Consider the following 20764-nt stretch of genomic DNA (forward strand, 5'->3'; position numbering starts at 1 on the left):
GGGTAGGGAAGTGGGGGGCGCTATGGGGGACTTTTGGGATAGCATTGGAAATGTAATTGAGGAAAATATGTAATAAAAATATTAAAAATCAAAAAAAAGAAAATGTCCAATAAAAGGGGGAAAAAAGAAAACCCCCCAAATAATAATAACAACACATGGATGTATGCATGTGTATGTGCATGTGTGTGTGCATGCGCGTGTATGACTTACAAGAGATCTTGACTACTCTATTTTATTTTGTTAGAAGGTAGTTGTTCAGAATTTACATTTTGATCCATTGGTGTCAGGCACCAGCACCCACATGGCAGGCAATTATGCATACACAGCAACAAAAATAATAACAGCAAACCCAAATCTCTCCTATTTGCCACATTCCTATTCACATGAAGTACTGATGAAAGAGAGAGACAGAGATGCAAGAGCATCCTTCAGAGTTGCTGACAGTTTGTAGGGCTGGTAGACATAAGCAAGAACTACAAGAAAGAAAAAATAGATAAAGATCAGACAGCCCTTTGAGCTTCCAGTTGAGCTCTAGAAGTGTGAGTGGTGTGCTGTGTGCTCTCCATGTGCGGCCCAGGAAGAACAGGGCTGGCACTCTTCCATTCCAGAGGTGACACTCCCTTTCTTGGATGGACCTGCCAAAGATCTAGGGCCTCCTGCCTCCATTTTGCCTTGTAAAAGTGATGTTATCCGACCCTCTCATTTTCTCAGCCTCTTAAGGCTTCGAGTGGAAGACTGGCTACTTTGTGCAGGAACACACAATGAAAAATAAACAGAGCATTCCAGCTCAGCTGGACTCCAGCTGGCAACGTTAACATGGTACTTTATGCCATAGGGAAATCCCTCATTTCAAAACTCTGTTTAGCTCAAATGAGGTCATTCCTTGAGAAACCAAAGCCCAAGGTTTACCCAGTAAGCACTGTGGCACCTTGTGTAAATACCTGTTAGGGTTATCAATATGAAACCTTGAAATACAAGATTTTCACTTCTTTCTTTTTAAATATAAAACAACTGCCACACAGATTAAGATGAAATGGTGTACAAAATTAAAAGTTGAAGTTGTGTGCTTGGAAGATTTTTCCAAAGCCATTTGCTTCCACCTCTTACACTTCCTATGGTGAATTCTGTAGATAACCCACAGGATCTTCCATATTTAACCCTCTGCACTACTCAACAAGCCTTTAAATATGCAAGGAAAAGTTTAATCTTTGGGAAATTTCACTTTTCTATTTGTCTGTTTAACTTTCACAGTAGTTGGTAAATGGCTAATTCTGCCTAAATATTAACCAGGTTAACTAAATGGAGTTAAACACAGATGACCCACTTTACGAATCAATGGGAAGCTGGAAGTGTGTCTTGCACGAGGATTAACGGCATCCATTCCAAGATTGCTTTTTACTTTCAACTCAATTGGAAGCTTGAATTTTATACAACACTTTATACCCAATGACATTACATGAATTACTATTGCAGAATACAGCATCAACTGAACCCCGAGGGTTCCCCAGGAGATCCTCATCAGATTGCTTGCCCTGTATGAGTACTGTGTGATAGGCCTATTGCAAGAGCTGCACACGAGAAGAAAAATATAGCCTTACAGGTCTTACACACATCTGTAGCCAAGACCATGTGGCAAGGTGCCCAGGACCAACCTTGGCTTGGAGAGAGGTTCCTGCGAGAAGGGGTGTCTGGGAGCGGTGAAAGAAACAACTCAAAGACATGATGGGGTGCAAGCTGACAGCCTTGTAGTCTGCTGGAGATGGCTCCCTAGACAGCTTTCTGCAGATAGCTCTTGGCTTTGCAGTCTGATTAGATAGCTTTCTGCTCAAGGCAGCTCTTTGGCTTGAGACAGCTGTCTATTCTTGAGACATCTTTCTCTTGCTAGGAAAAAAAAATCCAAAAGCTCTCTGGATAGCTCATGGGTTTTCTGACCAGAGTCAGAGAAGCTGCTATAAAATATTCTTGGATTTTCTAAAAGAAAAAAAAAACCAACTAAAATAGCAATGTTCATTTCATTCTCTAAGCAGTTCTCTGTGAGTAGCTACTAGAAAAAAAAAATCTAAAACAAAGTAGAGACTAGTACTCCGCTCTACAGAGATCTCCAGACAGCGCATCCAGGTAGCTCAGCTCTTGCAGACCAAAGCCCAGTCTTTTCTTTACATATCAACTCAGTCACTTACTCTAGATTCCCTTTTGATTAACCCATGAATCAGCATTCCATGACTCTAGCCTCTTGATTCTTAAGAAAAGACATCAGGTACTTTTTTTTTTAAACATGTCAAATGAATTCAGAGACCTGCCTGTCTTTCTTAGCATAGACAACAAGCTAGCTAGGTGGGATCCCCACCACCCCTGGGTCTAAACTAGTTCTGTCCCAGGCTGATCTTGAACTCAGAACTCTGCCTGCCTATGTAAGCACAAATAATAAACTTAGCTGAGTGGGATCTTGCCTTGTTATCACCACTCCCTAAGTCTCTTTATCTCTTTATCTCCTTCAGTAGTATCTTTCTGACAATCTGGCTCATAGTGCAGCTGCTTTTGTTCTTTTAGGTCCGTGAATCTCCTTATACAATTCATATTGTATCTTTATATTTTACATAGCTGAGAAATTATATATTCTTGAACTTATGTTTTAAGAGTTCTTTCCCACAGTCTTAAGGGCTGTCCTGGCAGAGAGGATATTCCCCAAAAACCTAGGCAGAGAGAATATTTCCTGAGGGAGGAACATGAAGTTTATACAAGCAACCCTCATTCCCAGCTGGCTCTGCTCCAGGGGTAGGAAACCTCATGCAGTCATGACCATGCAGAACTCTGCAGCAATGGCCAGAAAGGTGGTTTAGATGTCCCATCAGGTTCAAGTAGAGAATCTTTTTATTCTAAATGAAATGTTACAAAGATTTCTACCTCTTTCTTAGTCTTTTGCTCCACTTGAAAGAATAGCATCAGGCTCTAATAAACAAATGTCAGAAGTGGACAGGTAACTCTGAGATCTGATGAGGTCCAGAGTCAACAGTTACATGAGAATGGTCTCAAGGACTGTGCTAGAATCTGGGGTCTTGTTTTCAATTGCATCACATCTAGACATTTCATTACCTAATAAAACCCTTTGACCATTTTATTTCCTAAAAAGCTTGGTGATCTTTGTATAGTTCCCATTGGAGCTCCTGTGACTTAAGGCAGGAAACACACTTGACCAAAACGCTGTCTTCAGCAACTATATCTACACTTGAATTTTTAATCCAATGATACGGATGTGAGGTAGACACCATTATCAACATTTTACAGCTGAGAATCCTGGAGCTCTAGTTTGCCTTGAGGGCAGGTGGTAAAGCCAGCTGGGTTCTTCCTCCTTGGTACCCAGCCTCCTCAGGCTGAAGATGTCTCCAGAGCTCTTACATCACTGCTCTGTGTCTTCTCCAATATCCAGTCCATGTACTCAGAAACTTTGGTGTAGACTCCTGGTTGGTCCTTGCGGGCGCAGCCTTCACCCCAGCTGGTGATACCCACCAACTGCCACCGTCCACTGTGTTTACAGACTAAGGGGCCACCGGAATCTCCCTGGGTTATAGAGGGTAGAGAAATACAAAGGTAGAGAGGTGTAATGGTGATGATTCAAATAAGGAGCCCCCTGCTCATAGACAGATGTCTTTATTTGCAGTCACACTTTACACACAACCACGGAGCCTCTCAATTTCTGTGCATCCTATTAGCCATGAAAAAAAAATAAGTGAATGGTTACAAGGCCAATTTATTCCCTCTCCCATTCTCAGATAAACCCAACAGACTTAGCATCTTTACTCCAAGTTCAAATAAATCTACTTTTCTTGTATTTTAGCATGACCATGGCATGTAAAATTGTCCTTAAATTTGGCATGTCCCTGTCCTCACTGTGATGTACCTGTCACAGAAATACATATTCTAGCATAACTATTATAAGTAACATATGTTATGCACTATGTGTGTTTAATTTGTTAAAGGCTATTTATATAGTCTTCAAATCGTTTAACTCTGGAACTTCAGAACCGAAACTAATGAAATATAACTTTGAAAATTCGTTTTTGAATGAACTGTCTTCATGGAACTATTGTGTATTTTTTTTTCCCCATTACCTTACAAGCGTCTGTTCCGCCTTCTTTGTAGCCAGCACAGATCATCTGCTTGTTTATAACATAATCTCTGTATTTTTTCTGGCATTCTTCATTTGGTACCAAAGGAATAGTAGCCTTTTGTAGGATATTTTGCGTTTCACCTATGAAGCAATTGAGAAGTGCCTTTAAGGAGAGGAAGTTCAATAAAAAGGGCAGAGGGAAAGGGAGGGAGAACGGAAGCAAGAGGTGGAGGGAGAAGAGAGACTGGGAGAGGGAGAAGGAGAAGGGGAAGAAGGAGATGAAGAAGCAGTGATCTGTGCTGCATTCCTTCTAGTGAAGTATTTCAGACTCCCTATCACCCAAGCTACTGCACACTTGGTTTCTATGATCTCAGGCATCCTCCTATACCAACCAATGCCCCCCTCAAAAACAATGTTGTCTCATACATTTGTACCTTTAAAACAGAGGATGTTCTTGCCTTTCATTGTTTTAGAAATTCAAATTATAATAAAATGTACAATTTATGAGAATACATCCAAACATCTGACAGCAGAGAAGTATTTTGTTCCACAACAAATGATACATTTACAGATAACTTAATTTCTACCCATGTCTATATTTCTCAAATGTTTGTATGTATGTTTGTATGTATGTATGTATGTATGTATGTATGTATGTATGTATATGCATGTGTATATGTGTGTGTCCACATATATGTAGCCAAGTAAATACAGTGGAAAATGGGAACTAATTGAATACAGTACTGACTGGTTCTGGAAATATAAAGAAGACATAGCCAGTCATCTCCTTTTTAAAAGAAAAAATCACTCAAATATGTCTAATGGTGGTTATCTGGCACTCAGTCTAGAAAGAAAGCATTCTTATTTCTAGAAAAATAGCTCATCTCAACACACAGGGGTCTTGAGTCCAGAGCCATACAATCGAGGCATCCATAAACTCAGCGGAAGGGAAAGCGAAAAACTCGCCTCTATATTCTCAACCTTTCAAATAGAGCTGCACACTCCCTTCAGTTTTAAGTTCAGATAACTAATGCAGGAATGTGATATTGTTAGCAGCACTGTAGTGTAAGGGTCACAGATACTTTGAATTGTAGTTATGACAGAAAGGAAAATGTTGTTTATGCCCATAACTACTTCAGCATTATGGTAGATTTTAAAACAATTTGCTACTGAGTACATTAATAAACAAATATGCTTATCACTATGTAAAATTCTGTTAACAAACGTTGGCATCTGTACTGCAATCTACTTTTCTCTCTTTATGAATCTATGTATTTTACATAAGGATTTAATGGCATAATTAGAGGAAATGTCAGATTTTTTACAAGAAGGCATTTAAATAAATATTAAGAACTGTTCTTCAAGAGAGATGCTGGCACCTTGGCTATTGATACTAAGGGAGAACTTAGCAAACAGGGACACAGTGAGTACTGAGGACCAGATGGGATTCAGTGGACTTGATAATATCATAGGGCCACAGTCCTTAATGCAGAGTCATAAAAATAATCTCTATTATGAATAATATTCTTAAAGGATTAGCTCATTGATGTTTAATGCAAAAAAATTCACATTCTTGGGAATCAGAGGACCAATACTTTGGAATGAACAGAAAGGTCATGGGTAAGGCTTGTTGAGTGGATCTACTCTCTGTACTTTAGCATGTAAGACAGGAACATTTCACATGCCATACTGTACCTTGTTCCTTCGTGTAGCCCCATCCAGTCACCCAACAGTTGGTATAAATTGTATTTGCGTCAGCTTTGGAAGGCAGGCATATTGGTTTTTGGAATTCTGAAAGAAAATTTCATGAATAGATTTGGACTAATTAAAACCATAGATGGGAACTTGAAAAATTAGTATCTATCTTTTTCTCTTATTCTTTTGATACAAAGCAACAGAGCAAGAATGACCCATCTGGGACTACTTGGGAGGAGCAGGGAGAACTGCAGGAGTGGAAATGACAAGAGAGGGTGAAGGGTGTGAATACAATTACATCATACTATGCATATGTATGAAATATAATGAAACCCATTGCTAAAACTAAAAAGAACGACCCTCCAGCTTTCTGAGCAATTTCTAAAACCCACAATTCAAGACAATTCTCACATTCTGTATGGCATTTTGGAATGAAATCTCCATGGGGAAGAGGGACTCTTCAACCAAAATTTATTGGCAAACATATGTCTACTTTCTTATGTCTTGTTTAATATACACTGTAGCAGAATTCAGAAACAGAGCAAAAATATCCACACTCTCCCAGGGCTTTATTTGAATACGTTGCTTAATTATTGCAGGGAAGCAACATGGAGATTAGCACACATGCAGCAGATATTAGAGGTGGAAGGAGGAAAGCCAAGCTGTCTAAGGTCTCATGATTGTTCACAGACACTTGCAGGTAATGGTGTTGGCAGACATTCCATTCCTGTGGAGTGATGTGCCTCCAAAGCAGCTCCATGCTCCGTGTCCCTCCATTGTTAACCAGGGTATTCTTGGGCACTAACATCTAGTCCCGTTCACTTTCATATGGTTGTATATTCCTAAGCCATAGTCATTCTGCCAATCTTGTCAAAAGATGCCCAATGTCCCCAGATGTCAAAATCTTTCCTAGACCAATACCATATACTCAGTTGCATGCCACTCTGAGAAAATAATGAAGCTTTTTTGCCCCTCAGATAGCAGTGAATGTATGGGAGGACACAGGATTTCTACTGCCCAGGTGGCTTCATCTCTCCCTCAGCCTCACCAACCAGGACACAAAGACAATTGCTGCAGATCTCTCTTCTCACGCAAACTGAAGTGGAAATTGATACCAATACCATTGAGTTGTGCAGTTTCCTCTTAAATATGCTGCATACCAGTATAATTCAGGGGCGTCTGAAGCTTTATTAAGGCAATATCGTGATGGCCTTCTGAGACTTTGTATTCCTGATGAATAATAAGCTCCTTTATTCTCGAGGAAGGCGTTTCTTTCGTAATCTCGGACAGACTAAGAATTCCACCATATATACGCCACACATCTGGATAGGGAATCCTAGGGGGAAACAAAGTAACGCTGGCATCCTTCCTCACTCCTTTTTCTTAGCACATTTTCTTGAAGGGGTGGAGGGAAAAGAAAGACAACATTCCATATGACCTAGTCACTTTTTTCTGGCAAGGCAACCTGTCATTGCTTACAGCAGTCGTATTGGACTTTGAAGATTTAGTTTTTAATAAAACTTTTTTCCATTGAAGACTCCCTTTTGCCTGAAAAGATTTTTTTTTATGTTTCTGTGTGTGACTATATGAAGCAGGTACATGTATTAAACATTTACTGATAATATATTATAAAGAAATTTACTGCAAGACAATTTTTGATGTATGGAGAATTTTTACCACTTATTAGAAAATGCTCATATAATAGAATAATGGGCTTGTTTATTTCCACATAAATAATTAAAACATGTCTAAGTATTTCATACTAAAAGACAAAGAACAACCTCAATGATTTTAGGAGTTCCTTAATATTTTACTTTTATAACTGATAAAGCTGAGAACCACCACTTCGCATAAATGTGGAGAACCAAATGCTCGTCTTAGATTAAGGACCATTTAGAAAGTTTTGGAAACTCTAATATCCAAGCCCAAGTTCATTCAATGAGTTTTTATGAAACTCAACTAACCAGCTGGAGCAACACTGAAAATCAAAGTTTAACACTGTGCAATCCAAACACACACTGTGCCAAGAGACATCTTAATGTTTTTGTTGTTGTTGTTGAAACTAAACTGTTATGTTCCTGTAAGAGCAGAAATCCTAAGGCCCACATACCACACACACCAGTTTCACATTATTCAAGAATCCTCAGTCTGATTGGGTTTAGGGTACCATCTGCTGGTACTACGCAGCCTGGCGATATGCACAGTGCTCGGTAAGCGTGATGTTGTGTGTCAGGAACAAAGGCTGCCGAGGAGTCCTCAGACACAGCACAGGAGAGGGCTCTCAGAATGCCTCGGGTTTGTCATACATTTTATTGTGGATTCATTTTTATCAGTGTCCCCTTCAGGGACCCTTTACTGTTGCTAAAATCTTGGAAGACGCTCATATTCTGTTGCACTGTGTTCATAAAGGATTACAGTTCACAGTATAATCGCTGTGGCTGAAAACACTCAAGACATACTTAGAAATTACTTTATGTTTATTTCAAGAAAGAATACAGGAGTGCTTCTGTGCCTTTTGAGGAAGCTTTGGGAGAATCAGGTTCAGTCTACCAAACCCAAAAACAGTTGCTCTCATTATCCGAGCCATCATGTAGCTGTACTGATTAAAATAAGCCCCAGTAGGAACTAAAGGTATTTTGTTGCTTAAAAATCTATCGACCTATCCTTTGAATTTTAAATTAACCACGTAAAGGATATACAGGCTAAATTTAAAATTATAATATTTTCTAGGGAAGAACTTTGAAACTTTTCTTGTCCTAAAAACAAATATCTCAGGGCCAAGGAGATGGCAGAGTGGGCAAAGGGCTTGCTTCTCAAACCTGAGGATTCAAGTTCAGATCCCCAACACAGAACTAGGGCTAAGGATGTACCAGGAGACAGAGACAGGCAGATCCCTATCTGTCTAGTCAAAAAGGTTAGCACTAGGTTCAGTGAATTACCCTATCTCAACAAATAAGATGAACAAGCAGTACAAGTAGATACCCGAGATTAACCTCTACATGTACACACACACACACACACACACACACATTGGTATAATAAGATGACCCTAAAACTTACCCATCAAAGCAATGGGCAGCTGTCAGTATCCATTGGCGACCAATGATGGACCCTCCACACAAATGGGTCTGAGATACCAGCTTCACTTGCAGGCTGACCTGCCATGGCCACTCCCCTAAAGAGGAGTTTGTTCCTCCCACAATACGTGCATTTATTTTTGTTGTACAGTCTGAAAAGTGTTGAGATGTGGCAGGATTAGACACAGATCAGCATTCTTTCCCTTTATCCAAGGAAACTTAGTTAGGGTTTCACGGCTGTGAACAGACACCATGACCAAGGACAAGTTTTAATTGGGGCTGGCTTACAGGTTTCAGAGGTTTAGTCCATTATCATCAAGGTGGGAACATGGCAGCATGCAGGCAGGCTTGGTTCAGGAGGAGCTGAGAATTCTACACCTTAATCTGAAGGCTGCTAGCAGAATACTGACTTCCAGGCAGCTAGGATGAGGGTCTTAAAGCCCATACCCACAGTGACACACCTACTCCAACAGGGTCACACCTTCTAATAGTGCCACTCCCATATACAAACCATAACAGAAACCATATAAACAATCCCATCACGTAAGACCAAGACATTAATCACAACAGCCAAGCCAGCCATGCAGTTCCGTAACAAACGAACTTCACTCACCAGAGCTGTCCACAAGTTTACACAATCTCAGAGAATAACCGGAGCTCCCCTGCACGCCATAGGTGATGCTAGTTGGGGAGCCATCTGTGGATAACCTTAAGGAACATTTACACCTGGAAATAAATGAACAGTATAAAATTAAACCCACACACAGGGAGAAAACTAGAAAACAATTACCTTGCTGATCATCAAAGAAAGGTTTCCTTACCCCTCCTCCTTGCAGTCTTGGGGGAGTAAGGAGTAAGTAAAAAACTGGCAGCGAATTGTCTTTGTACAAGTCTCTCGGCAGACATCTGCTCCTTGCACGAAGGTCACATTCAGTTCTTCCCCTTCAAAGTCAACTCCAGAGTAAATTTTGGAATGGCAGGGTTCTGCACCATACACAAATATCAAAGGATATATAACAAGTCAGGAAACGAGTCACATTGGCAAAGTTTCTAGAGTCCTGAGAACCATTTCATTAACTCTTAGAGGACCCCAAGATGTGCTGCACCATGTGGCTGTTAGTGTTTGTCAACTTGATACAAAATAGAGTCACCTGAAAAGATGGAACATCAGCCGGAGAATCGTCTCCCTCAGACTAACTTATAGGCATGTCTGTGGGATGTTCTTTGGATTAATGATGGATGGAAGAGGGTCCATCTAACCGGGGCAGTGTCAATTCTGGGCAGGTAGCATGAATATATTTATGGATATATATATTCACAGAAGCAAGCTACAAAGCAACATTTCTCCATGGTCTCTGCCCAATTCCTGCCTCTGCTTCTGCTTGAGTTTCTAGCCTGACTTCCCTCAGGAATCAGCTATGACTGGGACATGTGAACAAAACAAACCCCTTTCTCTCCCAACTTGCTTTTGGTCATGGTATTTATCAAGTAACCAAGAGCCAAACCCGGACACATGCCATGTGCCACCAAGATTTACATTACCAGGGCGAGCTTTTCTGCAGGTGAGGAGACTATGTCCAGATATAGCGTTTTCTTGAGGAATAGGGGGGCTTGGTCTTCCACTTTTAGACGTCTTAAGAAAACAAACATTTCTATTAAAAATAAATGAGAAAGAAGAAGAAGAAGACAGCATTAGAAGCACTAGACAGACCTTTCTTTCTTTCTTTCTTTCTTTCTTTCTTTCTTTCTTTCTTTCTCTCTCTCTCTCTCTCTCTCTCTCTCTCTCTCTCTCTCTCCCTCCCTCCCTCCCTCCCTCCCTCCCTCCTTCCCTCCCTCCCTCCTTCCTTCCTTCCTTCCTTCCTTCCTTCCTTCCTTCCTCCCTCCCTTCCTTCCTTTCTCTCTCTCTAAGCAACTCCATAAATGGTATTCTTCTGAAAAAATTATTTTCAGTCAGTCACACTGCAAGACTCCAAAATATCACAGGACTTAAATGCAAGTAGAGTCACCTCTCCCTCTGGCAAAAAACACCTAGTAGGTACAGACATCCAGAAAAGAGGACAGAGGATTAAAGTCCACCTTCTAATTAGAAAAAGGAAAAAGAGAAGGCATCAAAAGACTGTTGGTTTGGATTTATGCTACCCATGGTATTATGTCCACACACATCCTTCTGCAGGCCCCACAGCGTACATAAAGGAAATGCTGTGTAAAGATGAAGAGGTCAGACTAGACCCTAGATCTGGATAAGCAGGGCTCTGGTTTCTCACAAGATTAAAGAACAGTTTGCATGAGCAGCTGTAACCCAAGCCAATCCCAAACCTTAATGCCAGTGAGAATGAATCCTGCTCCCTTTTGCCTCTGCCGCTGTGGTTTGACTAAATAGTATGCTTGTTTTATGGAAGGGAAGAATCTGCTAATCTGTGAAGTAACCTGCACCTGGCTGAAAAGCATCGGTTAAACCACAGGCTCCAGCGCTGTTAGGGCAACCAGCAAGACCCTCGCAAGGAACGTAAAGGGTTAGAAGGTGGCACATGTTGCTCACACTCACCTCTGTGATTCTGTCTCCCATTCATTCGTGTAGAATGTGAAGAAAAGGCAGTTGGGATGGAAGGTGCAGATGGTGCGACACACAAAGGCATCGGGGGTGATGACCTGGCTTACATTCAGGTCTGCAAAGGCAGAGTGCTGGAAAATATCCATGGGGCAACCTGTGAACTCAGCGGTGAACATTCCTCAGTGACACAATGCCCGAGTTTGCTTGTGTTTGTTTCAACATAGTAACTAAAGTGATTATGACAATTGATATTGGCGGGAATCAGCACCCTGAGTTAAAAACTGCCCGTTGAGAGACTGAGGCAGCATGCACTGGGGCTGCACTGGTCTGCAAGAGGTTCCCCTGGGTATAGCTTCCACTTGACTGTTTTTAATGGGGATTCCTGAGTGTGCGGACGTGTGTGTAGCTCTCTGAATCTTGTGCCTTCTCTCGTTTGTTTCTTCATTTTGTTCAAGTTCAATGTGTTTGGTTTTGTTTTCTTGTTTTATTTTGCTTTGTTTTATTACTTAGAAGCCTGTTTCTTTTCTAATGATAGAAAAGGAGGGGAGGGGCTGTGGGAGGAGTAATGGGAGTGGAAACCGGGATCAGGATATATTTGTGTGTGTGTGTGTGTGTGTGTGTGTGTGTGTGTGAGAGAGAGAGAGAGAGAGAGAGAGAGAGAGAGAGAGAATTCATTTTCAATAAGAGGGGGAAAGCCTGTTAACTTATCTCAGAATTTGTAGTTTGTTCTTTGCTAAAAAAAGTAAAAGTTGTTCTCCTGGGAAAGACAGCAACTGGGTGCTGTAGAATAAGCAGCACTGTCATTTCTAATAGGACATTAGATGACTCGAGTTTCCCTTGTATTATGACTAAGCCTTGGGAACATGCTGTTTCATGTTTTGTTTCTGAGTATTGTAAGAAGTATTTTAATGAAAAGACATTAACATAAATTCCGAAGGGCTAACAAACATGCCCTTCGATGAGAACAGAAAATCTTCATTTTCATCCCCCCTTATATCATTTTATTTCTCATCTATTTTTTATTTATGCTACTTACATGAGTTGCTCAATTCGATAGCATGTAAGAATCAATTTGATTCCATATTAATAAAATGGACGCTTAAGAATAATGGTAGGCCAGTCAAACTCAAGACAGTTGGATCAAGAGAGCTCACGTCCCACTTGTGTAGCCTAGGAAGCTGATTCTACCACTTGAATTAAAAAAAAATCATGAAGAGCCTTGCTACTGGAAGTGAATGTACAGGTAACCATGCCAACCTACAACTGTATCTCCAAGACATCCCTGGCACGTCACTTTACAACTTTCCTGGGACATTTGTAGTTGAAAAGGAGTTCACCACCATGTGACAAAGTCAACTTTCTTTCTGGACCACTGAAGATGTTAGGGACTTCAAAAATTATTTTCTACAAAGTCCTACCTTTCTAAAACAACCCTATGGGATTGTGTACTGACCCATTCCCTAATGACAGCCTTTCAGAACAGAAGAGACTTTGCCAAACACCAAGGTAGTCTTCTCAACTCCTGTTCAAGTTGAATATATTTAACATCTTCCTTTACTGGTTTCTAAATTTTCCATTACTTCTAAGAATTCCGTCAAGATGGTTGCCCTAGTTGGCTATACTCCAGCTTCCTATTGTTCCACACAAAATGCAGAATCTGACCCAGGCAAGATGAGCATCTAGCTTTCCAAAGACATTTTCCACTCCAACATTAGGTTGTTAACTATATGACCTGGCTGGTTTTATGTCAACTTAACAGAAGCTTAGAGTCATCAGAGAAGAGGGAGCATCAATTGAGAAAATGCTTCCATAGGATCCAGCTGTAGGCAAGCCTATAGGGCATTTTCTTAATTAGTGATCAGAGTGGGGCCCAATCCATGGTAGGTGGTGCCATCCATGGGCTGGTGGTCCTGGGTTCTATAAGAAAGCAGGCTGAGCAAGCCATGATGACCAAGGCAGTAAGCAGCATTCCTTCACCCCCTTTGCATTAGCTCCTGCTTCCATGTTCTTGTCCTGTTTGAGGTCCCACCCTCCTGGACTTTCTTCACTGTTATCTAGAAGTATAAACTGAACTAAACCTTGCCTCCCTGAGTTGCTTTGGTTATGGTGTTTCATCACAACAACAATAACCCTAAGTGGGTCACTCTGTTAATTAAAAGTGTTACAGAATGTTAGTGAGGCTGGGAGAATACAAGTGCCCAGAATCCATCTTGTTTGTTTGTTTGTTTTCAATATAGGCTTTCTCTGTGTAGCCCTGGCTGTTCTGGAATTCATTCTGTAGACCAGGCTAGCCTTGAACTCAGCTTTTACCTCCTGAACAATGGGATTAAAGGCAAATGTCACCACCAGCCTACATTCATCTTTTTTTATAACTATGTTAAATACTAGTAAAATGAGTCAAGTCACTTTTTTTAATCCCTAGAAATTAACCAAAGGGACACACAATTGTGACTAATCCTGAGATAGAAACAAATGGCTGACCTTCAGCAAGAGCTGTGTGGGGTTGAACTGCCTTATATTTGTGCCCCTTTCTCAGATCCATAGAGACCTGGAAAACAGCCCCATGGATGTGCTGAAGATCAACATGTCAGAATGGTTGGAGCACCTCCAAAGCCACTGTTCCTCGTTCCCAGACAACAATCATCACTCGGTTTGTCTAGAAGCTCCCTAGAAAATTCCGCTCACAGGGCTTAAGTTTATCAGACCTGACTCCTGTATTGCCTAGTGTTTCCAGCCCTTTCCTTGAGAGCATGTGTCTGCAGAAAGAGGAAGAAGGAAGAAAGGAGGGAGAAAGACAGAAGAGAGTCAGGGAGGGGGAGGAGGAGGGGATGGGGAGAGGGAAAGGGGGAGGGGGAGAGAGAGGGGAGGGAGAGGGAGAGGGAGAGGGAGAGGGAGAAGGAGACAGGGTACAAAGGAGGAGGGAGAGGAGGGGGAAAAGAGAGAGGGGAAGGTGGGGAGAAGCAATGGATCTTGGTGTTAATGGGACATGACATCTGCCTCCTAAGATGAAAATACAGATCAGGGCAAATGCTAAACCAACAACAGGAGAAGAGGAGTCCTTTTAATTAGAATTGTAAATAGTATTGATCCATTAACAGGGCAACTATGATTATCTCCAAAGCTTTCAAAGTCCATGCCTAAACTCTGAAAACAAGCCTTTAACCAATGTTGTGATTATAAAAAGATATAGAAATATTAAGATATGTTCTATGGGGGTATGGTGACGTGTGGGGAAGGGGATATCTCCGCAGGTCCATGCCAAGGCAGCCTTTCCCCCTGAGGGACCAGCCACACGAAGGTATAGAAGGTATAGAATAGAGTTTATTCAGGGCATGGGGAGAGGAGTTAAGTGAGTAGCCGAGGCAGAGAAAGGCAGAGAGAGGGAGAGAGTAGAGAAGTAGAGTCTGGCCATGAGCATGTGGAGAGAGGAGAGAAGGGAATAGGGAGAGAGGGGGAGAGCCCAAGAGGGTAAGAGAGGAAGGAGCCTGCCTGGCTGTTGCCAGGTAACTGAGGGGGTGGAGTTTAGATAGAACGCTAACAGACCTCACTTGTTGAGGCTGTGGACAGCACTTGAGGCAGAACAAAACCTTGTCTTTAAACCTGCGTTTAAAACACCCTTGCAGCAGTGTGCTGTTCTGGCTGGAGTGTGCTTTGCCTGCAGCAAAAATCCTGGTGACCCTTGCTTCCCAAGGGGGCAGTATGGCCTAGTGCAAAGTCGTGAAGCTGCATTCCATGTGACTTGGGTAATACCTGTTCCTGCTCTCACTGGACTAGGTCAGTTACCCCACAAGGGCAGGTTGCTCTAAACCAAGGCTTCTGTTTGTTCTCTGTATCTTCCACACATGCACATTGACCTGTGATTTTCTACCACGCTAGAGCACAGCATAAGGTCCGGTGATGGTGAACACTATGATTAGAGGATATGTTTACTGTGCTTGGCTTGTAAAAACAAAATGTTCCTTTAAGCTCATATAAGCCATGAAGAAGTTGCTCTTACATTGAATGTACCCTGTCCATTGATGGACCACTTCCTGGTACAGCTGGGCAAAAAATAAAATTGCCTGAGTGTCACAAAATATGCCACGGCCTCAGCTATTCTTGCAAGGTAATGGAGCAAAGATTTAACAGGCTAGCTGCTAAGTTCCGATTTTGTGTGAAACGCTTGCTTGCTTGGACGACTGAGGCACCTGCTGGATGTATATTGCAAAATTAAGCCTTGCCCACACCCAAATAGGATATGAGTGAATTTGGCTTCCCAAAATTATCATGTTGTGGTTTCTGCCTTTATAGTCCTTTAGAAGATAAATATAATATATATTTATACATATATATATGTATATATACATATATACATACATACATACACACACACACACACACACACACATATATATATAATAACTAGGACCTTAGAGACTCTTTTCAGTTTGACCCTGGCTGATCTTTTTAATAAAAATTCTCTAATTTACTAAAATTACTAAAATACTTGAGTCAGAGTGACAGTGAACTGGTGGTGAATCTCTGAATGACCCCGGACCCACAGCAGTCCTTGCCAGATGTAGTCACCCCATCTTTAGCTTCCCAGTCTCCAGAATCATGAGCTAAATGAGGTCCTTTTTTTTTCTTTACATATTTCCTGATCCTCTGGCATCTGGTTGTGTCTGCAGGGCGCAGGTTAAGATAAGCGCAGTATACCAAACAGAACACAGTTGAATAAAGAACCCTATCTCCTGTAGACAAGCTTTCAAAAACTAGAAAATAAAAGGGGGTACTGAAACTAAAGAGTTAGCTTATTTAAGTTGTGTGAATGGCCCAGCATGGTGGGGATACGATCAGAAAATAAAAGACAAAAAGGAAAAGAGATAGGTTGTTTTTGTCTCCTTAGTCTTTCATAGAGCGGTCATATCCCAGAATTCAGAACCTAACACAGGGCCTGGTGCTGAGCCAGTCTTGAGTATTGGCACTGATTACTGTAAGTGAACTGGCTTCAGTAAACCTCATCCCTGGCACCTTGATGTCCTAAACTCGAAGGCAATTGTCTGGATAATTCAATTAGAGCTCCCTCTGTGTCTGAAGCTATAGGGCTTTGTTGATTCCTGGCAATATGCTTACTTCGCTGGATACGGACACCATCGAATGGCCTTGTGGTTTTCTTTCTGATGGAGCTTCCTTTCCTAGTGATGCTGTTGTAGGCATGTCACAGTAAAACTAGAGGTTTGGGCAGCATAAATGTACGGCCTTCCCTAGAGATCACAAGGCCAAAGTAAGTCTTGCTGGGTGCCAGTCAAAGGCTGGCTTGCTTCTGTACCTCTGGAAAGGCAGGTAGGGAGACCTGTTCTGTGACCTTTTTAATCTCTGCAGACCACTGCTACCCTTTGCTTTTGGACTCTTCTTCCATCTTTAAAGGCAGCAATATAGACCGTTCAAGTCTTTCTACCTCTGACACTGACCCCTCTGTTTCTCTCTTTATCATATAAGAACCCTTGAGACTGGGCAGGGGCATATTCTGTTAATCCAAAATCATTCTGATTGCCAAGTATTTCTATGTAATCACATCTATAAAAAGGCATCATATTCCCAGGTCCCTGGGAATGGCATGTGGGTATTTCTGGGCACTCTTGTTTAGGGCATTGCAATCACAGTGGAATAATCGTCATCTAGTTACCTATCTCCGAAAGCGCACAGGACTTCAGTGAGAATCCAGACACCAGGTTGTCCACTGACTTTATGCTGGTGGGTGTTCCACTTGCACTGTGCTTCAGCAGGCAGTTCTTCCTGAATGTCAACCAAAGATGTTGTTATGCTTCCTTTGTTGGGGTGCACAAAGATGTGAGGATAATATTTGTTATTGAATTGATAACCACAGAGGGGTACAGTTGGGCATCATTAATCAACAGACGCTTTTCCCTTCTGCAAATGGAGTGGCAGACACCATTGTCTGACACTATGCCCATACACAGCCTATCAATTGACTACATGGAGTTTACTACCTTTGGGAGGAAATTACATTGAAATTAAGTATGTAAATAAGGAATAAAATAGGGACAGCGCTGGGGACTGCATGCCCCTTGCACCTTGACTGGAGGGAAGCAGATTTTTTTTTTCATGGAGGATGCTAATGCATCCCTGGAGTGTCCTCTCGGAACTGTGCCTCACTCACCGGTACTCTGGTCTGTAAAATGCACTTGTAGCATATGTGAAAAATTGGCAGTGAATATTATTTGTGCACAGTTTCTGGCATTCTTCAATATTGTCGGTCTTAGAGATATTAAAGTTGGACCCTCTCATATCAAGTCCTTTGTATATGTCTCGGTGGCAAGCTGAAAGGAAATACAGAGACATTCGACCAAACTTCTTTTTAGACACAAATAAACTGCTCTTCCCTCAGAGTCATTTTTGGAGGCTGGTATCCCATTTTGGTGACTTCCCTGGTAAGTACAGGAATTAAAATGTTTATTGCATGTCTAAATTATCAAACACTGCTGGACATCGCTCACCTCAGGTGTGTTTACCTGGCTCCAGCATTAAAAAACAGGTTATTTTGCTGTTTAAACTGCAAGGAGTATGCAACAATACAAAACAATGCAGTTCCATATGCAAGCTAGCAGAGGCACTGATAAGCAAGGAAGGCAACAACAACAACAGGGGTCCTGATAGTGTGTGCCAGAGGCACAAAGTATTTGACAAATGGCGAACCTTTGACTTCTGGGTCAAAAACAAAACAAAAAACACACAAAAAAAGCCCCAAACCAACAACCACCACCAACAATGCAAACAACCAAACAAAAACAAAAAAATCATGATCTGCATCAGTTTCTCTTCCTTCACCTATTCAGGTCTGATTGTTATTTGTGACTATTAGTCACAACACTGATGCCTGTGTCAAATCTTTTAACAGACTGTCTCAATTTATTTATACACACAGTGAAATCATTTCCCTTTTTGCTTTAAACCTTTCTTAAGTTCTATGACCACCACCACCACCACTGGCCACCACCACAGCCACAGCATCCTTCCTTGTCCTTTCTAGACTGGCTGGTTTGGAACTCCTGTGGTAACCATGGGAAACTCCTATAAATGTGAAAGGAGCAGGTAAAGTCTGTGGTCTGTAGTCTGAGGACCACATGTGAAGGACCAGTGGCTCAGACCCTTGGGAAAAGGGCAAAGCCATCCCTGGGGTCTCAGCAGTAGTGTTTAGGAGCAATTGACCAGTGTGTACAATGACCAGCAACTTCACCTTCTGCTCCAAGATGATTATAGACCAAGAGGAGAGACTGCCTGACGGCCCTCTGAGACTAGTTAACTCTTCCCCTGTGTAGGTAATAAGCATTCTGGGGGTTAGGGGTTCAGTGCTCATAACTCACACTATTCCAGCTTCCCTGCACATGGGTCTGTGTGTCTGTCCTTTCTTCCCTTAATGTTCTTACTCAGTTTTCCAGGACCCAAGCCATGCTGAATGTGGCAATCTCGAATTTCAGACCAGGCTGGCTTTGAACTTAAAATGTTCTTTGCCTCTGCTTCCCTGGTGCTGAGATGATAGCCATGTGCTAGCACACCAGTTTTTAAAGGTTTCTTCAATTCTATTTAAGCATCCTTTCACTGAAATTTATCTTATATATTGAAAATAGTTGATTCTTTTAACAGAAATTAAGCCAAATTAAGCTCTTAGGTTTTGTTTTAATTAGATACTTAGTTAAGCAAGCAGTGTGTGTGTGTGTGTGTTAGCACAAACAATATTCTATTGTACATAACCATAAGTTTCTAAGAATTGTGAAATTAATTAAACACAGGAGACACTATGCATATACAAACTAATAGAAAGGAGCTGAAGGGGTTTGCAACCCCATAGGAAGAACAACAATATCAACCAACCAGACCCCCCAGAGCTCCCAGGGACTAAATCACCAACCGAAGAGTACACATGGAGGGACCCATGGCTCTAGTGGCATATATAGCAGAGGATGGCCTTGTCAGGCGTCAATGGGAGGAGAGGCCCTTGGTCCTGTGAAGGCTGGATGCCCCAGTGTAGGAGAATGCCAGGGTGGGGAGGCGGGAGTGGGTGGGGGGGTGGGTGAGCAACCTAATAGAAGCAGAGAGAGGGGGGATGGGATAGGGGACTTGGGGTGGGGGAGGGAACCAGGAAAGGGGATAACATTTGAAATGTAAATAAAGAAACTATCCAATAAAAAAAAGGAAAGCATTATGTTAGGGTGTGGGGGTGCTAAACTCCCAGCAGTTTGCAGGGTAGGAAACTGTAAATTGTAAAAATGAGGTTCTTTTAAATTTGCTTCAGATAAGAAAAGAAATGAGCTGAGGGTTGGGATAAGGTAGAAACAAATAAAAATATTTTCTTAATGATTATCTGTACATTTAAAGCCCGCCTCTCAATAGTTTTTACTAAAACTGGTTCCTTGAGATCCCTTTTTAACTTGAAGATATTTCTTGAAAGTATTTGGAAGAAAATTACAAAGGAACTTTAAAGCCAAACTCAGCGAGGAAGATTAAGTTAGGGGGAGAAAAAGACAGCTAAGCAGCTTTGGGGAAGTCACAATGGTTCTATTTTTTAAAATTTTGTCGTTGGTCACTGTAATTAGACACAACACTTCATCAAGTAATATACAGCAAGTTAGTTTATGGGTTTGATCTTAAAGTATTTCACTTCAGGTTAAATATATGTACTTATATTTATTTATAGCTAAGCCATTGTCATCCTTCATTAATTGCCTAAAATTTAAATTGCAGACACTGAATGTTTATGTGGTGAGAGGGCTGTTATTACTGGAGCAAAATGAGAACATTTGAAATTTGAACCTACGGAATGAAGGACGTGAAAACAAAGCAATATAATCGAACTCACCACCTCTTTCTTTTTTAGCACTTTCACTTTCTAACAGTCCTTGTCATCTTATAAAAATGCCTTCTTTGTCGTAAGCCCTTAAGATGGTGTGAGAATTAAGATGGTGTGTTCTAAGACATCAGTTGCAACAGCAGTCACAGAGAAAGCTCTCTAACATCCTAGCGTTCACATGCCTTGTAAGAAATATGCTTAGCAAGACCGACAGAACTCAGTCTTTCAGTCTGGACCGAGTGGCAAACAATAAGATTTCTTAAACCAGCATTTCTCAACCTGTGGGTCACAACCCATTTTGGAGGGGTTGAAAGACCCTTTCACAGGGGTCATCTAAGACCATTGGAAAACACAAATATTTACAACTATGATTTATAAGAGTAGCAAAATTACAGTTATGAAGTGGCGATGAAAAGTGTATGGCTGGAAACCACCACCACAAGAGAATCTGTATTAAAGAGCTGCAGCAGTAGGAAGGTTGAGAA

At 41.5% G+C, this 20764-nt stretch overlaps 1 protein-coding gene across 1 annotated transcript in view; it reads right to left on the reverse strand.

Annotated features, from left to right (window-relative positions):
• Positions 1 to 218: 218 nt before the first annotated feature.
• Positions 219 to 20764, reverse strand: part of Klkb1 (kallikrein B1) — a 29092-nt gene continuing 8546 nt past the window's right edge. Inside the window, exons 5-15 of the mRNA XM_021169470.2 lie at positions 17592 to 17751; positions 17097 to 17206; positions 11426 to 11585; positions 10423 to 10532; positions 9702 to 9864; positions 9494 to 9606; positions 8864 to 9032; positions 6964 to 7139; positions 5804 to 5899; positions 4110 to 4249; positions 219 to 3558 (exon numbers count right to left, since the gene is read on the reverse strand). Of these exons, the coding sequence (XP_021025129.1) occupies positions 3367 to 3558; positions 4110 to 4249; positions 5804 to 5899; positions 6964 to 7139; positions 8864 to 9032; positions 9494 to 9606; positions 9702 to 9864; positions 10423 to 10532; positions 11426 to 11585; positions 17097 to 17206; positions 17592 to 17751 (1589 nt within the window). The 3' untranslated portion in view covers positions 219 to 3366. The remainder of the gene's footprint in view (positions 3559 to 4109; positions 4250 to 5803; positions 5900 to 6963; positions 7140 to 8863; positions 9033 to 9493; positions 9607 to 9701; positions 9865 to 10422; positions 10533 to 11425; positions 11586 to 17096; positions 17207 to 17591; positions 17752 to 20764) is intronic.

The sequence above is a fragment of the Mus caroli genome, chromosome 8, assembly GCF_900094665.2.
Source record: "Mus caroli chromosome 8, CAROLI_EIJ_v1.1, whole genome shotgun sequence".
In the NCBI taxonomy this organism is placed as follows: domain Eukaryota; kingdom Metazoa; phylum Chordata; class Mammalia; order Rodentia; family Muridae; genus Mus; species Mus caroli.